Below are 22,942 nucleotides of genomic sequence, written 5' to 3'. Positions count from 1 at the left end.
ACTGTCTTTCTCACATGTGTGATCCCGGCCTAAAAGTTATACTCACAAATGAAAAAAAAATTATACAGAATTTATGTTCCTCAGTTAGTCCCTAAAAACCCAAATTGCAGTTCTCTTAAAAGTCATTTGAAGGTGGAAAATTCCTTTAAACGGCTAATTTAATATTCCAATCCGGAGGTTTGATTTACATTCTTTAATCTTTTCTGCTTTGTTCCACTTTAATGTAAAAACAGATAATTAGAAAAACAAGGCGCTGGTAAGTGTTTTGTTTCATGGATGCCACATAATGAAGATGATTCTTGAGACTAATTAATCCTTGAAATGATCAGTTGATCTATCTCATTGAGACCAATACATTTTTAATTGTTCATTTTAGTCAAGCATCATTTGAACAGAACTCAATTTGCAATTTCATTAGTGTACAAAAAAAAAGAAAAAGAAAAAAAAAAGGAAAAAGGCCCGGGGTCTATTCCTGGTAAAGGAAAAAAAATGTTTGGCAAAATTTCATAGCGGATGTTAATCCTGTAATTAATTCTATGTATCAAGCAAGAATTAATGTGCCTTTCAATTTCATCATATTTCAATGTGCCAAGAACTGCATTTTGTCGTACCTTCCCTTTCAGATTTTTTTTTTTAACAAGCTCAGCGGCACAATATCCAGGCAACTAATGATAAGCTTTGAAACAACATTCACAGGCCATTTGCTTTGATGGCGTTTCAAGGTTTCTTTTCCTCATTTAATGTCTACTGTATGCAAAGGGAGAAATAGCGATTGTTAAACAGCTTTTAAAAAATGAACACTCAAAGTGCTTTAACTGTTATCTACAGACATTTGTGGAAGGAGCAATCCTGTCTTCTTAACAGGTCCAGCCACATTCACAATATGTAAATGTAAGGGACTTTGAAAGTCTTAAAGTGAATCTCTACCTTGTATCATTATGGGATTTTGAAGTCACAAATTCTGTGTTGATTAGTTTCTTAATATATTGTCAAATTCATAGTGACACCTACAGAAGCTTCTATGACTGTAGGAATTAGTATGGAGTTGGCTCCCCTTTTGTTGCTTGCACAACTTTTATTCTCCTGCGAAGGCTTTCTCTTTGGGAATTTTAACTCTGTCATCCAGAAGTGCATTTGTGAGGTCAGACATTAATATTGAAAGAAAGAGCTTGTGTGACATCTGTATTAGTGCCTGCCCTTCCTGTCTCTGCTTCTGTCGCCAAGCTCTTAATGCAGGAGAGAGAGGATGATCGTTCTAGCTCTGTGTCCTCTGAGTACTTGTAGTTTGTCCAGAATGGGAGATTTAGGGTTAACGTTTGTCAGTGTTGTTTCCTGCAGGGTGGAGTTGCAAGCTATTGAAACTCCTGAATTCCTGCCAGTTATAAAATGACTTGCTCTTGTGTTTTTTATGCTTTATTATATTCCCAGTGGACATATTTAATTTTGACCTTGGCTTGTTTTTGACTATTCTTCTTCTTTACGATTTTGTACCTATACCGGCCTCCTGATTCTGACCCGGCTTCCAGACCATTCTCTTGCTTCTGGTTCGCTCCTCTGAACCACAGCTCTTCAGCGGAAGAAATCCATTGGGCCCAGTGGTAAGACCAGATCCCTGTACTGGTGTTAAAGGCTGAAGGCTAGGGTTCCTCTGGAAGCTGCCAAACTGAGCGGCTTTCTCCAAGCCTGTCTGAGGTAGTCCTTTTCATCCTGTGGCATCTGACAGACGTAACAGACAGGCTCACAATCTCTCTTCTAATTCATCCAAAATGTCTTCAATGGGGATAAGGTCAGGGCTGTGTGTGAAGTCATGTTTTTTCATATCAAACTTGCCCATACATATCTTTATGGTCCTTATGCACTGGGCATAGTCATAAGGAACAAACAGGGCCTTCCAAAATGTATTGAAATGCAAAAGCATTAAAACTAAGGAGCTTTGACTGATCAATAAAACCTTCCTAGGTATTATTCCTCCTAGACCAATCTTTAGCGCAATGTAGTCAGGCAGGTAATGTTCTTCTGCCATTTAATAAGCCATTTGATAAACCAAGACTAATTAATCAGGTTAGATAGGAAAGTTTGATTTATCATAGAATCATAGAATGGTAGAGTTGGAAGGGACCTCCAGGGTCATCGTGTCCAACCCCCTGCTCAAAGCAGGATTCACTAACCATCCTGAGATGTCTGTCCAGCCTCTGTTAGAAGACTTCCATTGAAGGAGAAATCACCACCTCACGTGGAAGCCTGTTCCACTCATTGATCACCCTTCACTGTCAAAAAGTTTTTTCTAATATCTACTCTGTATCTTCTCCCTTTCAGTTTCATTCCATCGCTTCTCATGTTTCCATGTGCAAATGAGAATAAGGATGATCCCTCTACACTGTGTCATCCCTTCAGATATTTGTAGACATTATGACAACAAATTATTAAATTATGATCTATGACTCCACAGAACATGTTTCCACAGCTCGAGAATCCATTGATGGAAATTCCTGAACATATAGAGCTGGCAGAATGATCAAGAGGAACAGCTCACCCAAAAAAAAAGTGGATGGCAAGTTACAGAGCCTGAGAATTTGGACAGTCCTTGGCAAATCAGACTGGGATGAAATAAGAAAGGTCATGCTTTACATGTTCTGTGTGGAAGGACAGATACACTGTAAAAGTAAACATATTGGCTTCCTTCAGGCCAGAGGGAGCTTTGTAGCTTACTGTATTACGGCGCACGCAGTAAGGTGAACAAATTCATTGTACATGTTGGCAGTTAAGCTCCAAAGCAGAAATCAGAATATAGTGTTGTCATCAGAGTTTCTCAGTAGTGCAGCCCTAGACGTTGGGCCTGTGATTCCACATGACGTCTAAAATCAGCTTTCACAGTTCTGATGTATTTCCAGTGACCAATTTCAATAATTCGATTCGAGTAGGTCATGTTTTCAACCCCTTCCATTTGGAGCCAAATTATACTTTTCCCTCTTCTTTCTCTAATAGCACAATTTTTCATTTCTTCATCAATGTAGGCGAATTAGGGCTTATTTTCCATTGGGCGAGATGAAATACATTATTTACTATCTATAATAATAAATGCCCTAACCAGCTTCCGGTTGTAACAACTTCCGTCCAGTTGTAACCGGTGACGTCACCACACACACACGCACATGTTAACCCTCAACACACCACACCGCCTCAACACACACTCCTCTCACCTTTCACCTCCACTCATGTCCACTCACTCTTTCACTCCACATACGTTCCTTTCTCTCACTCCGTTTCTCATACTCACACCGTCATCGCTGCCCCGACATCTTCCTCCGCCGCTGCGATCCAGGATCCAGACGTTCTCCAGGCCGCCGACATGTTCTTGCGGGACGCCATCTTGGATGTCGTGAAATCCCGCGAGATTCAAGATGGCGTCGCCGCAACAATATGTCGCTGGCGTGGACGACATCGGGATCCAAAAAGATGGCGTCGGCGAAATCTCGCGAGATTTCGCCGACGCCATTTTGGATCCCGATGTTGCCCATGCCAGTGACATGTTGTTGCGGCGACGCCATCTTGAATATCGCGGGACTTCACGACATCCAAGATGGCGTCCCGCAAGAATATGTCGCTGGCGTGGGCGACATCGGGATCCAAAATGGCGTCTGCGTAATCTCGCGAGATTTCGCCGACGCCATCTTTTTGGATCCCGATGTCGTCCACGCCAGCGACATGTTGTTGCGGAGACGCAATCTTGAATATCGCGGGATTTCACGAAATCCAAGATGGCGTCCCGCAAGAACATGTCGGCGGCCTGGAGAACGTCTGGATCCTGGATCGCGGCGGCGGAGGAAGATGTCGGGGCAGCGACGATGACTGTGTATGAGAAACGGAGTGAGAGAAAGGAACGTATGTGGAGTGAAAGAGTGAGTGGACATGAGTGGAGGTGAAAGGTGAGAGGAGTGTGTGTTGAGGCGGTGTGGTGTGTTGAGGGTTAACATGGCAAGAGGTGATAACGACGTCGGCGAAATCTCGCGAGATTTCGCCGACGCCATCTTGCATTCGTGAAATTGCGTCATTTACCTCACGCCGACTTGCTGTGCGGACGCTTGGCATTGCCTGTACCACAATAACTACTACTGCCTTGGTCCTATGCCTGTTTACTGCCGGTGTCTAATTACTGGACCAATTTGCCTGTACCGCCATAACTACTGCTGCCTTGCTCCTCTGCCGGTGTCTAATTACAGGGCCAATTTGCCTATACCGCCATAACTACTGCCTTTGTCCTCTGCCGGTGTCTAATTACAGGGCCAATTTGCCTATACTGCCATAACTACTGCTGCCTTTGTCCTCTGCCAGTGTCTAATTACAGGGCCAATTTGCCTCTATCGCCATAACTACTGCTGCTTTGGTCATCTGCCTGTTTACTGCCGGTGTCTAATTACAAGGCCAATTTGCCTCTACCGCCATAACTACTGCTGCCTTGCTCCTCTGCCGGTGTATAATTACAAGGCCAATTTGCCTCTACCGCCATAACTACTGCTGCCTTGCTCCTCTGCCGGTGTCTAATTACAGGGCTAATTTGCCTCTACCGCCATAACTACTGCTGCCTTGCTCCTCTGCCGGTGTCTAATTACAGGGCTAATTTGCCTCTACCGCCATAACTACTGCTACCTTGCTCCTCTGCCGGTGTCTAATTACAGGGCCAATTTGCCTCTACCGCCATAACTACTGCTGCCTTGCTCCTCTGCCGGTGTCTAATTACAGGGCCAATTTGCCTATACTGCCATAACTACTGCTGCCTTTGTCCTCTGTCAGTGTCTAATTACAGGGCCAATTTGCCTCTATCGCCATAACTACTGCTGCTTTGGTCATCTGCCTGTTTACTGCCGGTGTCTAATTACAAGGCCAATTTGCCTCTACCGCCATAACTACTGCTGCCTTGCTCCTCTGCCGGTGTCTAATTACAAGGCCAATTTGCCTCTACCGCCATAACTACTGCTGCCTTGCTCCTCTGCCGGTGTCTAATTACAGGGCTAATTTGCCTCTACCGCCATAACTACTGCTGCCTTGCTCCTCTGCCGGTGTCTAATTACAGGGCTAATTTGCCTCTACCGCCATAACTACTGCTACCTTGCTCCTCTGCCGGTGTCTAATTACAGGGCCAATTTGCCTCTACCGCCATAACTACTGCTGCCTTGCTCCTCTGCCGGTGTCTAATTACAGGGCCAATTTGCCTCTACCGCCATAACTACTGCTGCATTGCTCCTCTGCTGTTGTCTAATTATAGGGCCAATTTGCCAATACCGCCATAACTACTGCTGCCTTGCTCCTCTGCCGGTGTCTAATTACAGGGCCAATTTGCCTCTACCGCCATAAGTACTGCTGCCTTGCTCCTCTGACTGTTCACTGCCTGTGTCTAATTACAGGGCCAATTTGCCTCTACCGCCATAACTACTGCTGCCTTGCTCCTCTGCCGGTGTCTAATTACAGGGCCAATTTGCCTCTACCGCCATAACTACTGCTTCCTTGCTCCTCTGCCGGTGTCTAATTACAGGGCCAATTTGCCTCTACCGCCATAACTACTGCTGCCTTGCTCCTCTGCCGGTGTCTAATTACAGGGCCAATTTGCCTCTACTGCCATAACTACTGCTGCCTTGCTCCTCTGCCGGTGTCTAACTACAGGGCCAATTTGCCACTACCACTTCATAACTACTGCTGGGCAATTACAGGGTCAATTAGTATCTGTTTACTCTACAATACTCCAGGACGCCTTCTTCACTGCCAGATAACTGCCAAATAGACTCCTTTACCTGTGCCAACATGAGTCATAACAAAAAGTATGCCAATGCCAGTGAAAGGAAAGCAGCTTTAGCACTACGACAAAAACAACGCCGTGCTAATGAGACTCCTGAGGAAAAACACCATCGCCTTGAGAAGATTAAGGCTTATAAACGCCGTCGCCTCACACACGAATCCCCTAACTCTAAATCCATAAGACTGGCTGAAGAAGCCTCTGCACGCCGTCACCGCCGACAACAGACGGCCTCTTCCTCATCATTATTATTAGACTCACAACAGGATGCTTCCACATCAGCATGTGGAACAATTTACTGCTACACTTCATCCCATATGCCGTTCACTGACATAACTAATCAGCAATCTGTTTCTGCCCTATCAATACCACCATTCAATACCGATGCACAGTATGCCAATGCCAGTGAAAGGAAAGCAGCTTTAGCACTACGACAAAAACAACGCCGTGCTAATGAGACTCCTGAGGAAAAACAGCATCGACTTGACAAGATTAAGGCTTATAAACGCCGTCGTCTCACACACGAATCCCCTAACTCTAAATCTATTACATTGGCTGAAGAAGCCTCTACACGCCATCACCGCCAACAACAGACGGCTTCTTCCTCATCATTATTAGTAGACTCACCACAGGATGCTTCCACATCAGCATGTGGAACAAGTTACTACCACACTTCATCCTATATGCCGTTCACTGACATAACTAATCAGCAATCTGTTTCTTCCCTATCAATACCACCATTAGTCAATACCAACGCACAGTTTCTTCACATACAAGCTGCAGTTAGCCCGCAGAAAGTGCAACCAAGACAAATATACGTTGGTCTCAAAACTAGGCGCACACCATCGGTTGGACATGCACTTCTACTACAACCTCACATTTTCACTAATGATGAAAATAGTATTACCGAACACAGCTGTGGTGACATGACCCATGTATGTGAGCATTGCGAAGCTTTGTATTTTGTAGCAGAGATACCTTCTGATAACAACTTTACGCTCTGCTGTCAGAAGGGTAAAGTCCATGTACCCATACTACAATATCCTGATGTCTTTACACGTTTGCTGAAAGGGCAAAGTGAATTTAGCAAAAATTTCATGGATAATATTCGAAGTATTAACAGTTCCTTTGCTTTTGCCTCCATGGGTGCAAACATTTCACCACCTCCTGGATATGGCCCATACTGTTTCCGCATACATGGCCAGATCTATCATAGAACTGAAACACTACATCCCTCAGATGACCAGCAACGCGCATTTGCCCAACTTTACATTCTCGATACCACTACCGCAAACGAACAACGCTTACGATGTAAAGAAAATCAAAAATGTCATCCTATATTGATGAACATTATTGCCCTTCAAATCCAAACTATTAATCCTTTTGTGGAAGCTTATCAAATGTTACGTGATGTGGAAGAACAAGAAAAAATTAAATCTCTACAAAACGGAACTGTCATGCCAAACATCACTATGGCTATTAAACAAGATCGTACTCAAGACCCTCGACGCTACAATAATCCCACTGTCAATGAAGTAGCAGTCGTGTTTCAAAATGACAATGGTGAGCCACTAATGTCCACTCGCAGGATTTCAGAATGCTCAAGATGGCATGGCCGCAAGAACATGTCGCCGGCGTGGACAATGTCGGGATCCAGGATGGCGCCGGCGGAAGATGTCGGGGATCGTGGAGCAGCGACGATGACGGTGTGAGTATGAGAGACGGAGTGAGAGAAAGGGTCGTATGTGGAGTGAAAGAGTGAATGGACGTGAGTGGAGATGGTGAAAGGTGAGAGGAGTGTGTGTTGAGGCGGTGTGTGTGTATTGAGGGTTAACATGGCAAGAGGTGTGTCACTATCCTCTCGATGCGATAGCATCGGGCCTTAATCTACTATAATAAATGCGCTAAGCAGCTTCCGGGTTGTAACAACTTCCGTCCATTTGTAACTGGTGACGTCACAGCACACCTCTTGCCATGTTAACCCTCAACACACCACTCCTCAACATACACTCCTCTCACCTTTCACTATCTCCACTAATGTCCACTCGCAGGATTTCAGAATACTCAAGATGGCATGGCCGCAAGAACATGTCGCCGGCGTGGACAACGTCGGGATCCAGGATGGCGCCGGCGGAAGATGTCTGGGATCATGGAGCAACGACGATGACAGTGTGAGTATGAGAGACGGAGTGAGAGAAAGGGTCGTATGTGGAGTGAAAGAGTGAGTGGATGTGAGTGGAGATGGTGAAAGGTGAGAGGAGTGTGTGTTGAGGTGTGTGTGTATTGAGGGTTAACATGGCAAGAGGTGTGTCACTATCCTCTCGATGCGATAGCATCGGGCCTTAATCTAGTACCATATAAGGCACAAAAAAGCTGGAAAAAAAATGTGTGGTAAATGGTAAAAAAAAAAAAACATTGCATTTTGAGCGCCATTTGGTAAAGTGATTCATCCAAGTCAGTATATTTTTATTCTTTACTGGTTTAAGAAAAAAAAATTTGTGCTTTGTAAAAAAATTAAAATAATTTTGGCTTGTGTAAACATTTTCTGAGACCTAATTATTTTATTTATTCTGTTGATGGAGAATTTTTTTTTCAGGGTGAGCTGTAGTATTTACTGGTACTGTTTTTGGGTGCTATAACTTTTTGCTCACTTTTCATTACTTTGTTTTGATGATGGGGAGGTGATCGAAAAACATCGATATGGACTTTTTATTTCTCACATGTTTTTATTTAACCCCTTCGCACCCGAGTCTGTTTTTGCCTTCGTGACCGGGCCAATTTTTTCAATTCTGACCAGTCACTTTATGAGGTCATAACTCTAGAACGCTTCAACAGATTCTGCTGATTCTGACATTGTTTTCTCGTGACATATTGTACTTCATGATGGTGGTAAAATTTCTTAGATATGAACTGCGCTTATTTGCTAAAAAAAAATCAAAATTTGGTGAAAATTTAGAAAATTTTGCAATTTTCAAACTTTTAATTTTTATGCCCTTAAATCAGAGAGTGATATCGCACAAATTAGTTAATAAATAACATTTCCCACATGTCTACTTTACATCTGCACAATTTTGGAAACATAATTTTTTTTTTTAGGACGTTATAAGGGTTAAAAGTTGACCAGCAGATTTCTCATTTTTACAACAAAATTTATAACACCATTTTTTTTAGGGACCACCTCACATTTGAAGTGAGTTTGGGGGGTCAATATGACAGAAAATACCCAAAAGTGATACCATTCTAAAAACTGCACCTCTCAATGTACTCAAAACCACATTCAAGAAGTTTATTAACCCTTCAGGTGCTTCACATGAATGAATGGAATATGGAAGGAAAAAATAAACATTTAACTTTTTTTCACAAACATTTTACTTCAGAACCATTTTTTTTTTATTTTCACACGTGTAAAAAGAGAAAATGAACCACAAAAATTTTTGTGCAATTTCTCTCGAATACGCCGATACCCCGTATGTGGGGCTAAACCACTGTTTGAGCACACGGCAGAGCTCAGAACGGAAGGAGTGCCATTTGACTTTTTCAATGCAGAATTGGCTGGAATTGAGATTAGATGCCATGTCGCATTTGGAGAGCCCCTGATGTGCCTAAACAGTGGAAACCCCCCCACAAGTGACTCCATTTTGGAAACTAGACCCCTTAAAGAACTTATTTAGATGTGTTGTGAACACTTTGAACCCCCAAGTGCTTCACAGAAGTTTATAACGTAGAGCCATGAAAATAAAAAATCATTTTTTTTCCACAAAATGATCTTTTAGCCCCCAAATTTTTATTTTCACAAGGGTAACAGGAGAAATTGGACCACAAAAGTTGTTGTCCAATTTGTCCTGAGTACAGTGGTATCCTATATGTGGAAGAAAACTACTCTTTGGGCACACGGTGGGGCTCGGAAGGGAAGTAGTGATGTTCTGGAATGCAGACTTTGATGGAATGGTCTGCGGGTGTCATGTTGCGTTTGCAGAGCCCCTGATGTACCTAAACAGTGGAAACCCCCCTCAAGTAACCTCATTTTGGAAACTAAACCCCCCAAGGAACTTATCTTGATGTGTGGTGAGCAGTTTGAACCAAGTGTTTCACTAAAGTTTATAATGTAGAGCCGTGAAAATAAAAAAATCATTTTTTTTTCCACAAAAATGATCTTTTAGCCCCCAATTTTTATTTTCACAAGGGTAACAGGAAAAATGGACCCTAAGAGTTGTCCAATTTGTCCTGAGTACGCTGGTACCCCATATGTTCGAGAAAACTACTGTTTGGGCACACGGTGGGGCTCGGAAGGGAAGTAGAGACATTCTGAAATGCAGACTTTGATGGAATGGTCTGCGAGCGTCATGTTGCGGTTACAGAGCCCCTGATGTACCTAAACAGTGGAAACCACCCAATTCTAATTCCAACCCTAACCCCAACACACCCCTAACCCTAATCCCAACCCTAACCACAAACCTAACACTAAGACACCCATAACCCTAATCCCAGCCCTAGCCCTAACCTGCGTACCTGCTTTTTTTTTTACTTTTTTTTCTTTTTGTGACAAGATCGCTGCCCTGCGATCTGACTCATAGTAACGCCACTTCTCCTCTGATCTCACACTGACAGATGATCAGAGGAGAAGCAGCGTTACTATGTGACAAGATCGCTGCCTGGCACATAGTAACGCGACTTCTCCTCTGATCTCACACTGACAGATGATCAGAGAAGCAGCGTTACTGTGTGACAAGATCGCTGCCTGGCACAGCTGTGCCAGGCAGCGACCAGCCATGCCAGGCAGCGATCTAGTCACACAGTAATGCTGCTTCACCTCTGATCATCTGTCAGTGTGAGATCAGAGAAGTCGCGTTACAATGAGTGAGATCGCCGGGAGACAAGCAGCTTTCCCAGCGAGCGCTCTCATTGGCTGCTGTGACGCTGACGTCATCAGGACCTGAACCAATCAGGTCTCGATGGCGTCGGGGGTCCCAGCATGATTGTGCACCGGATCCCCGCGTTATAAGGTATGTGGGGGTCCTGGGGGGCACAAAACCACTGACAGTAAACGGCGCTGCACAAAGCCCAGCAAGCGCCAACGTTTATCTACTGTGGGCGGTCGGGAAGCGGTTAAAGTTATTTTATATGATTATGAAACATTTTTCAACATATTTTTTCTCCACCTCCTAGGAGACTTGAGTCTGTAATCGTTAGTATTGCAGTATACAGCAAAATTAACCATCTACGATAATTATTAATTTTACAAACCCATTGGTATCCCAGAATTGGATGATAGGAGGGAAGGACGAATGGTGATTTAAAAGACCCTTCCCCAGAATTTAATCACTTATACCATTGTTCATTAACGACCGCAGTATTTTAGTGGTAAAACAGCAGTGATCAGAACTTTCTGTTACGGTTAGAGGCAGGTGCAAGGTATGTAATACAGCCAGCTGCCACGGTCTCTGTAGTGGACTCTGCTCCAGATACTCGTATTGGACATGACATACAGTCTTGGCTGAAAGTGTTGGGACCCTTGAAAATGTTCCAGAAAATGAAGCATTTCTACCAGAAAATTATTGCAATTAAACACGTTTTGTTATACACATTTTTTGTATACAATACAAAAAAAAAGAAAAAAAAACGCAAATTGGGCATAATTTCACACAAAACCCCAAAAATGGGTCGGAAAAAATTGTTGACATCTTTCAAAAATTGTGGGTAAATAACTTTGTTTCACACTCACCTGTGGCAAGTAACAGGTGTGGGCAATATGAAAATCACACCTGAAATCAGGTAAAAAGGGGAACGTTTGACAAAATCTTTGCATTGTGTGTATGTGCCACACTAAACATAGAGAACAGAAAGAGGAGAAAAGAGAACTGTCGGAAAACTTGAAAACCTAAATTGTTGAAAAATATCAACAAGGTTACAAATCCATCTCCAGAGATCTTCATGTCCCTTTGTCCACGGTGCAAAACATAATCAAGAGGTTTACAACCAATGGCACTGTAGCTAACATCCCTGGAAGTGGACTGCAGAGAAAAATTGATGAAAAGTTGAAAGCTACAATCAATTTCCAAAGAAATTCAACCTGTCCTGCAGGCTCATGGTGCATCAACGTGGGGAGCAGTGAGTATTCTGGCAGCACTCTGCCTGCAAACAGCGCATGACTTCACTGCTATGCACTGCTTACAAGCATCAGGCCGGGATCACACATGCCAGAAACGCAGATGAGTCTCGCATCTTAATACCTCGCACTGCTGCCGACACTCAGGAGAGGAGGATGCAGCTGCATGTATTTCTATGCAGCCACACACTCCGCTCCCGAGTGCCAGCGGCAGTGTCGGGTACTAAGCTGCGAGACTCATCTGCGTTTCTCGCATGTGATTCCGGCCTAAATCAGCTGTTGGCATCGGAACAGGATGCTGCGTAGGAAAGGTAAGTATAATGGTTTGTTTTCTGATGGGGCCATGCATACCAGGATGGGGATGAGGGGGGCATTCATACCAGAATGGGGCCATACATAACAGGACAGAGATGGGGTCCTGCATACAAGGATAGAGATGAGGGGACCATGCCTTCCAGGATAGGGATGAGGGGGATCATGCCTACCAGGATAGGGATGAGGGGGCAATGCTTACCAGGATAGGGATGAGTAGGCTATGCCTAATGCCTATCAGGATAGGGATGAGTAGGTCAGCCTATCAAGATAGGGATCAGGAGGTCATGCCTACCAGGATAGAGATGGGGGGGACAACGTATACCTGGATTTGGGGTATTAGTACAGAATTGACCAGTTTTTTGCTTCAGTTTTTTTTAAAATTTCCTCCTCTAAAACCTGGGTGCGTCTTATGGTTCGGTGCATCTTATAGTCCAAAAAATACGGTAACTGTAATAATTTTATGGGAGAAATGCTTCATTTTCTGGAACGATTGCAAGGTTGCCAACACTTTCTCCCATAAATGTAGCTGTACGTGAGAAATTGGAAAGGGGTTAATTTTCTTGGTTAATATACAGTATGCCAAATGATATAACATGGCCAACTATATAACTTCCATCCTCATAGATGTCATTGAGCTGTATGTGACAAAATTCCTCAGTGAGTTAAAAGTCCATCTCATCTCTTAAATTGGATTTTAGCAACCTTTAAGGGTATGTTTAAACAGTATTTGGCATTTTGGATGCAGCACATGTCCGCTCCATCCAAAGCGCTGCCGGCTTTTAAACGCCGGTGATTCCACAAGTGTTAATTGAACCGTGCGGTAAGGTGGTATTGACAGTGGTCATACCTCACCAAATCATACAGTCATATGTAAAAGTTTGGGCACCCCTATTAATGTTAACCTTTTTTCTTTATAACAATTTTGGTTTTTGCAACAGGTATTTCAGTTTCATATATCTAATAACTGATGGACTCAGTTATATTTCTGGATTCAAATGAGGTTTATTGTACTAACAGAAAATGTGCAATCTGCATTTAAACAAAATTTGACCGGTGCAAAAGTATGGGCACCCTTATCATTTTCTTGATAGGAGAATCAAATAGGAGAACTACTTGCAAGTGGCCACTTTAAATACCTTTTCTCAAGATTTGATACACCTGGCTATGAAGTTCAAAGCTCAATGAGGTTACAAAACCAATTTAGTGCTTCAGGAAGTCAGTAAAAAGTAGTTAGGAGTGTTCAAATCAAGAAAATGATAAGGGTGCCCATACTTTTGCACCGGTCAAATTTTGTTTAAATGCAGATTGCACATTTTCTGTTAGTACAATAAACCTCATTTGAATCCAGAAATATAACTGAGTCCATCAGTTATTAGATATATAAAACTGAAATAGCTGTTGCAAAAAACAAAATTGTTATAAAGAAAAAAGGTTAACATTAATAGGGGTGCCCAAACTTTTACATATGACTGTATCAACGCCCTTGACCACATTTAACATTAAAGTAGAACACAAAAGTGGAAAAATGAAAACTAATCCATTTATTGGAGCAGGGTTCAGAGAGGTTTGGGTTCTCAACCGAACTATAGTCCTTCAGATCTACAAAAAGCATCCCAACACAAGCCCTATTAATCCCTATGGCTGTTAAGACCCTAGCGTTCCAAAAACAAGGGCAGTCCACAACTCTTCCTATAAGTACATCGCCCTTTACCCTTCCTTTTGTGCATTCCAATGTGCTGTGATATGGATTGGTAATAAAACTGTGCCATGAGACCTTATAATAATGAGGCCCCCAACTGCACCACTGTGACCCTAGCATCACCATTTATAAAGCAGAACATAATCTCAAAAGTTATCTCACAGTGCAGAGACTTTTTTCTTCAGTACAGTCGAAAGAAAGAAAGGCAGCGTTTGTAGGTGAAAAGCCATGCAATTAGCAGACTTTTTTTCCCCAGCCGGGCTTTGAATGACTTGTGAGTATTTTGCTCTACATAATTTTTAATCTTTCAAACGGTGATAGATCATTTGTGCTCAAGTTGCGGTATATTAGAGAACAACCTACAATGAAAGAACAAAGAGGCCTAAAAATTCCTCTTAATTCGTATTCTCTGTGATATACTGTCCTATATTATTACAGCCAGGGCTTTTGATGTTAGCGAAATTATGCCAGCTTTGTAGATAAAATTCAAAACCATTACTTTACAAAATGTAATATGCATGACTAGTAATTACAAGAAATACACTGCGCCGAAACAGATTAGAGAGTCACGCGGCGCTCTAGACTGTTCGTTCCTGTTGAAGGTGGCTGAATAAAGACACCTCTTAAAGGATCGTCCTTGGCAAATCAAATTTACGCATTCTTTAAAGGATTACTAACCTATTCATCATAATCTTTGTCTGAATAGGACATTTCCTAAAGGCAACACTGCGCTACTTCGTCATGGTTTATCAACAATATATATACTTCTTAGTAAAAGAGACTGAATTAACTACATTCATAAACTGCTGCAAACTCTTCAGTACCCTATAATGTCTGGAAAAACTATACACAACTGCTAGGACTCCACTTTTTTTCATTCTAACACTTGCCATTGTAAAAGCATGCAGTGGTATACATTGGCGCTGGTCCATTAAGACTGGCATTGGTCAGAGACTTTGGGTGTTTCCATTTGTAAAGGTCTTCATACATATTAGCTGAACTTGAACCAACGAACGATCATTCATCAATGTCTCCAAAGAGATCACAGGCTACATTGGCCAATATTGGGCATTTTCTTGGCCTGATGATTCGGTCAATGGCTATCATCAACCTAAAACTACCAACATTTCCAGTCAGTATTTTGAATGATTCCAATTGCTCATCATAGTTGAGTTGAGCTTTAGCTAGTACTTATTGGCTCCCAAAGTTTTCATTATGACATTTTGTTAAGTTTCCTAAATTGTATATTCCACGAGCACAGTATATAAGCCTCAATGAAGGTGGCCACACCAAACCAATAGGAGTTAAAGCAAGGACAACTTAAAAGGAACTGTCCACTTTACAGACAAGAACCCGTATGTAAATACATCAGTTTAAAAAAAAAATCTATATAATAATATATGAACTTTGTTTTATAAAATCTGGTGACAAATCACCTTGAAAATGGAGAACTATGTATAACCAAGAACTTCAACAAAGAAGAGCTGGGAGAAGACACTGCAGAACCTTCTCCCTATGTCTGGCTCTTCTTAGACCTATTTTATATGCACCCTAAGCCCGATGAAGTTCGGTAAAGTCTTTTAAGAGGTACACACTCCTTAGTAGATTTGGTAAATCTTTTGGGCCATTTGTGAGCAAAAAAAATGAAATTATGCCAGCTCTGTGATATATTACAGTAAATGTATTGCACTGTGGGGGTTTTTCTTTTAGTAAGGTCTACCTATTTTTAAGGAAGTCCCAACCTTTTTGTACAAATATCGTCTGCGCCAAATATTGCGACTTTTTGAAAAACTGGCAAAGGGAACCTACTCCATTTGTTTCCTCTGAAATCTACTTCAAATTAAGGAGTGAGCCAGTCAGCCTGTGATTAGGATATCACATATTTTTTGTATGGACTAAATTTTGTAGATTTAGCCTGTGATTAGGGCTGCATCAATTCACTGACAGGTTCCCTTTAACAAAGAACCCTTTCCATACGACTCTTTAAAAAGCAGTGCCTGACTTATGACTCCTCTCTAGAATCACAACAGAGTTGCTATGAACAGCTCTGCCTTTCACCTATTTTGCACTTTATATGGAAACCCATTGTCTCCACCGGAGCTCTATAATGAGGAATCGTCTGAACTTCCCTTGGAAATCATTTTTTAAAAGATTAAGAGAATATCCGCACAGCAAGGTCAGTAAATATATTTGATGAATGTAAACTCAGGAACTTGAAAATGTATTTATTTACACAAAAAGTTCTAATTAACACATAGGTTTCGAAAACAGAACGTGTCTTATAGGAGTGATTGAGGAGTACGGTAGATGATAAACACAAATCCGCACGGTTTATTCCTGAACATTAACAGGCGACTTTATTATACATTAATGGAAAGATAAAGTTTACCACTGTAAACATTACAGAACATACTATAATAAAATAGTGTTTGCTGTGAATTCTACATGGAATTTCTCACAGAGAAATTATATGACCGCTCTAAAGAAGATATCTAATACAACAGTGAGATAAGACTAGGTTGGTGCAATATCACTGGAACACGCTCGCGCTTTCATTTTCCTCCTGGCCAAAGCTTCCTGCTTTTTCCTCTCAATCTCTTCCATTGAACATTTCTTGTGTTGATCTTCAGATATAAGCACTGAAATTAAATATAAAGAAAAAAAAAAAAACTTTAATTACATTTCTTAATTTCTTCATCATTAGGCCTAATTTTTTCTAAATGTATTACTTTGAAAATGTTTCAATGAAATATCTATCTATATATACAGTTGTGCTCAAAAGTTTACATACCCCGGCAGAATTTTTTTCTTTCTTGGCCTTTTTTCGGAGAATATGAATGATAACACCAAAACTTTTTCTCCACTCATGGTTAGTGGTTGGGTGAAGCCATTTATTGTCAAACTATTGTGTTTTCTCTTTTTAAATCATAATGACAACCCAAAACATCCAAATGACCCTGATCAAAAGGTCACATACCCTGGTGATTTTGGCCTGGTAACATGCACAGAAGTTGACACAAATGGATTTGAATGGCTACTAAAGGTAACATCCTCACCTGTGACCTGTGACAAATGCCAGGAAATTTTTGCGGGATGCAAAGAAAAACCCACAAATAACATCAGCTGAAATACAGGACTCTCTGAAAACTAGCGGTGTGGATTTTTCAAGATGCATAATAAGGAGGCACTTGAAGAAAAATGGGCTTACTCTGTTTTAATTAACAACTTTTTTTTCAATCTACATATGAAAATGACCACTATCATCTATTTGGTATAATACACCTGACTATAATCCTACAAAATCCCTGACTTTTTGCAAGAGCACCTACAAGAAATTATGCTGTTTTGGGGGCAAAAGGGTGGACACACCAAATATTGACTTGATTTAGTTTTCTCCTTTGTTTATTTAGTTTGCATTTTGTTAATTAGTTAAATCAATTAAAAATTCTATTTTTTAAAACATGCTTATTCTGCAGTATTTTTCCCCAAAAGTCTAAAACTTTTGCATACTATTGTATATGTAATCATTTCTGAAATATGGTAACTTTAGAAATCATAAGCTGCACTTTTCATATATGCATTCTCAAAATATAAGATATTGGCCCCTCTTAGACTCCTTTTTCTTCCACATACCTTTTGAGGACTGTATGGTCGACTCGGAAATATGCCTTTTTATTGAGGATGGCTGAAGTTTGCTTCCACTGACTGAGTTAGTAGGAGAAACAGGACCACTCTTGTGCAATATGTCACCAAAACTCTGCAGATTATTACAAATGCTCCAGTTTCCAGCTGACTGAGCTATGTGGATAGAGGAGGCCTGCGATGGTTTTATTCTGGTAAATGAATACTTAGAAGGTGCTGCTTGGTTTGTTCCACTACCTGTCAGAGCCAGAGACTTTCCTGGATTCTGAGTGTTGGTAAGAATCACATTTTTACACTCCCCTCCTGAGGGTACAGATTTGCACCTGCTAGAAGTCTGGTTGGCCATTTGTAAAGAACCGTTCTGATAAGGATTTGAGCAATTTCCACTGAAAGATGTAGGAGAGACCCCTCTGTTATTTGACCCAAAGGAGGAACTTGCAATCATAGGATTTCCATTCTTGCTTTGATGACTGGTTGGTTGTTTGGCAAGCATTTGGCGCGTAAAACTTAGCAACTGAGGAGTTTCCTTCTTACGGTTTTCTTCATTGAATTCCTGAGCTTGAGTTAACCTTTCAACATCATCACAAACTTGATACAGTAGATCATCATCATCTTCCTTCTCTTCCCAAGGACTATCAGACTCACAAAACATATTAAGGACTTCATCGGAGAACCTTAGATCCTCCCACTCATCATGCAGGACGGACTCTTTAATGTTCGTTGCCCTGGTCTGTCCCACAGCTTGGATACATGATTTCTGTGAGGATTTCATCAAAGTGCTATTTGTACTAGGTGCCATGCTGTGAACATTACTTTTTGACATTTGACCTCCTGTATTTGTCTGAGGTCGGGAAGGCATCTGAGTTCGAGAAGTAGAAAAGGTTTTTGAATTATTTGCTTTATCATCAAATGCATTGACACCTGCTGTTTTTGTGCTACATAACTTACTGGGTTTTCCTTCAGATCCGCCATTTGCTTTCTTTGGTACAAACTTAAAATTATTTGTCTTACTGGAACAAGTTGAAATAGCTGTGACTATAACCCCTTCTCCAGCACGATGTGCACTGGTAGGTATATTAGGTGGCATATTGCTTTTAGGGGTAGCAATTAGTTCAGGATTTTGAGTAACCTGCATGATAAAAGAATCATCTTCAAGGAGATCGTTGCCCCAGTCATCCTCAAAGTCATCTTGGCTTCCTGGCACTGACTGGAAGGTTTCTTTCTCTTTACCTTTGTTCAGCTCAGGACATTTTCTTACACCTTGATTTGCGTTTGCGGAGATTTCTGATGCTATATTAGACGGCTCTGAACTTTTAGATTTTTCAGAACATGGTTCCATCTTGCTGTGCTTGATCTCTTCACCGATATTTCTTCTCACATTTACTGCAGTGTCCTTCCCACTGAGAGAAGAAACATCTGATAAACCTTGGCTTAAGCAGCCGCTATATTTCTGCGTCGATGAATCAAACAGATCAATAAAAGCAGCTTCTGCCTCCTGGTCCACAGACTTCTGACTGCTCCTCTGTGGCGCTGCGGAACTCTGACTAACAGATTTCAGCCCCGCGGTAACATCATCTTCTCCAGGGAAGTCCTCCAGGAAGGAGTTGTCTTCAGTTACAGCGTTGCATTCACTGACCATTTCATCCTCTGAAATTGCCGAATGTAACTCATTTTGATCTTTTTGCCTCACCAGATTACTGTCCAATTGCTTTGCCAATCTCATGAGTTTTTCTTCCGTTTGTAAAATCTTTGACCTAGAGCAAGGAGACCAAAAAGTTTAAAAATTAATATGTACATATTATGAAACATTATATGCTGGCACAAGCCTGCTACAGATGTCCAATTGGTGGGTAAAAAAGGACTAGATCCTCCTGCTAAACAGAAGAGGACGACCCGTGTTTACAAATTCACTATGTGGAGAGTTGGAAGGACAGAAAGGGGACTGTCCTCACAATTGGACACTCTTAAAGCTACAGTCCATCCTATCCTGATTGTGCATGTCTGGTCACTTTTCCTGAACACCTCTGTTGTTCTTCTGCTGTCTCGTCCTCTGCTCCTGGTGTTCTAGTGCTCTTCAGTCCAACATGGCTGGTGCGGTGGCATGGGGAGGGCCTCCCCTGTCCTGTGTGCTGAGGGATGGACAGAGTGGTGACGTAATATGCACTCTGTCCATCCCCCAACACATGAAAGGCTGAGGTGATTTAGACACACCTCTCTGCTTCCTATACCACTGCGCCATCCATGTTGCATTAACCTTTTCACAACCTTGCAATTTTTTTCCGTTTTTGCACTTTCAGTTTTTCCTTTGCTTCTTGCAAAGCCATACCTTTTTATTTTTCCATCAATATGGCAGTATAAAGGCTTGTTTTTTTTTAAGACAAGTTGTACTTGTGAATGACACCATTGATTATACCACAAATCGCAAAAAAAAAAAAGCAAGTGCAGTGCAATTGTAAAAAAAAAAAGTGGAATTCTACAATTGTTTTTTGTGTTTTTTAATTTACCGTGTTCACTAAATGCTAAAAAATGACCTTACAATATGATTCCCCAGGTCAGTGCAAGTATGCAGATAACAAATATGTATAGGTTCTTTTTATTTAAGTGGTGAAAATAGAAAAATCGCAATTTTCTGAGACCAGTAGTGTCTCTATTTTTCGGGATCTGGATGAGGGCTTTTTTTTTCTGCTGTGAGCTGACGTTTTTATTTATACTATTTTGGGGTAGAGCGGATTAATTTACTGTTTATTTTGATAGCTCAGACATTTCTGAAAGCAGCGATACCAAATATGTGTATTTTTTCTTTATTTTATTTACAAAGGGGTGATTTGAACTTGTGTTTTATTTATGTTTTTAATATTTTTTTTTTACTTTTTACTTACTTCAATGGTCCCCTTAGACTAAGTTCACACGTTGCAGAACTCCCGCAGAAGTTACCACGAGATTTCCGGAATTCCATTCTGCGGGAAAATCGCATTTTAAATTCCCGCGGAGAAACTATCGATTTGCAAGCGTAATTAGCTTGGAGAATGCTAGCATTTTCCAAGCGATCTGTAGCATCGCTTGGAGAACTGATTGACAGGTTGGTCACACTCGTCAAACAGTGTTTGACGAGTGTGACCAACTTTTTACTATTGAGGCTGCCTATGCAGCATCAGTAGTAAAAAGATCTAATGTTAAAAATAATAAAAAATCGGATTATATTCTCTTTCCGACGTCCCGTGCAGCGTCCCCAGGCCTCCACGATGCTGCCGATAGGTCCCGTTTCCAGTGATGCATTGCGGCAATGACCTTTGATGACGTCGCAGTCTCGCTAGACCGCTACAGCATCGTGAGACACGACGTCAGCAAAGGTCATCGCAATGCATTAGGCCTCTTTCACACTTCCGTTTTTGACCATCAGTCAAAATCCGCCAGGTTTTGAAAAAAACCGATCCGCCATTTTTTTTTGCGGATCCGTTTTTTTACCCATTGAGTTGCATTATTGGCGGATCTTGACGGATGGCCATCCGTTGGATCCGTTTTTTTTGAGGATCCGCCAAATTTTTTTCATCCGCCGGCATGCCAGGACAGACCTTGCAACGTTTTTTTTGTTGTTAGATCCGCATTTTCCATTGCGCATGCCCGGACGAAAAAAATTCTCTCTCTCTCGGCCAGCGGTTCCTTTAAAATTCTTCATTCTGGGCATCCGTCAAAATAAGGATCCTGTGCCATTCCTTCACTTCAGTTAGGAACGGATCCGCTTTTACGCCTTTTTGGCGGATTTTAACTGAAACAAAAAACTGAAGTCTGAAAGAGGCCTTACTGGGAACGGGAGCTGCAGCGTGTATCGCTGAAGCCTGGGGACGCTGCGCGGGACGTCGGAAGGTGACTATAACCCGATTTTTTTTACTTTAAGGCTGTGTTCACACACACCGTTTTTTTAGCGGCTTTTACCGCGGTTTTCACTATAAAACCGCTAAAAATAAGCTTCCCAGTGATTTCTATGCATTTTGCACTTTTTGTGCACATTGATGCCTTTTTAACGCGAAAAAACCGCATCGCGGTAAAAACCGCAGCATGCTAATTAATTTTGCGGATTTTTCGGCGGGTTTTGGCTTCTTCCATGCGGTTTGAAACCGCTGCGGAAAAAAACGCATCAAAACCGCGCAAAAAACACGCAAAAACCGCAGCGGAAAAATAGGTGCGGTTTCTGGGAAGGGATTCAGGTTTTTGAGCAGAAATTTTCTGCAACGTGTGAACTTAGCCTAATTCTATTTTTACAGGGATATGGTACCCAGAGCCCGGAGGACAGTCTCCTCTCCTCTGGACCGTGGGTACCATCCGCAAATGTTCTGCTTACTTTTCGCATGGTGGGCACAGCCATATGCGGAAAGTAAGCAGAACAATTCATTCCTACGTGGGTGGAATTGCCGCGATTCCGCAAATTAATGAGCATGCTGCGGATTTTACCGTGACACGATTCTGCCGCGGGAAAATCCGCAGCATTAGTAAAGCATTGTGGAATCCCATAGGATTGCATGGGATGCTGTTTTTTCTCATTTTCGCGGCAAAATCGCGCGACAGCTGCGAAAACGCAAAAAAACATGAACGTGTGAACGCAGCCTTAGGAGACTTGAAGCAGCGATTTTCCTATTGGTACACATAGCATTCGAAAAATCACAATCTCCAATGAATGACAGACATGGGGGTCTTCTGAAGAACCCCAGCTGTCATGACAACCCACTGGCGCCCTGCGATCAAGTCACAGGAGCGCCGATGGGCGGGACTTGTGACACGTTTCCAACTGGCACGTGTTAAATGCTGCTGTCAGTGATTGCCAGCGGCATTTAACTGCTACACATATGGCTGTTCGAGGCACTTGATGGCTAATTAAATCAGCCATCAGTTGCAGGGGAAAGGCATGGACATGACCTATATGTCAAAGTTTGTGAAGGGGTTAAAGAGCTTACCAGAAGCAGAGGAAAAAGGAGGTCATCATGGAAAGAAAAAATTATTACGGTAGTCATTTTTTAGGGATACGGTGGGATTTCTGACACAGATCCACAAGAGGAATAGAAATCATTTTGTGTAGAATCCATGAGAAGAATGCACATTATCAATCTTCTCACAGATGATTTTCTTTCAGCTCAAACAAAAATCTGAGCAGATTTTTTTTTTCCAGACATGTGGATGATATATACACTAATGCACTAATCAGCAGATCAGATGAGGCTGAATTCAAGTCTACATCCTGAATGTGTGGACAAGCCTTAAGGGTATGTTTCCACGGTGAGTATTGGCAGTGCTTTGAACGCAGCTCCGGCCAAAGCGCTTCAGGCTTTTGTATGTGTGGGGATTCCGCATGTGTTCATTGAACCATGTGGAATCACCGCATCCTATACATTGTATGGGT

General features: G+C 41.8%; 1 protein-coding gene across 1 annotated transcript in view; it reads right to left on the bottom strand.

Annotated features, from left to right (window-relative positions):
• Positions 1-16,118: 16,118 nt before the first annotated feature.
• Positions 16,119-22,942, bottom strand: part of ETAA1 (ETAA1 activator of ATR kinase) — a 35,132-nt gene continuing 28,308 nt past the window's right edge. Inside the window, exons 5-6 of the mRNA XM_073553783.1 lie at positions 17,542-19,304; positions 16,119-16,547 (exon numbers count right to left, since the gene is read on the bottom strand). Coding sequence (XP_073409884.1) covers positions 16,423-16,547; positions 17,542-19,304 — 1,888 coding nt within the window. The 3' untranslated portion in view covers positions 16,119-16,422. The remainder of the gene's footprint in view (positions 16,548-17,541; positions 19,305-22,942) is intronic.

The sequence above is a fragment of the Dendrobates tinctorius genome, unplaced genomic scaffold (genome assembly GCF_039654945.1).
Source record: "Dendrobates tinctorius isolate UK_male_01 unplaced genomic scaffold, ASM3965494v1 ptg000203l, whole genome shotgun sequence".
Lineage (NCBI taxonomy): Eukaryota > Metazoa > Chordata > Amphibia > Anura > Dendrobatidae > Dendrobates > Dendrobates tinctorius.
This window is presented reverse-complemented; position numbering and strand designations above follow the sequence as displayed.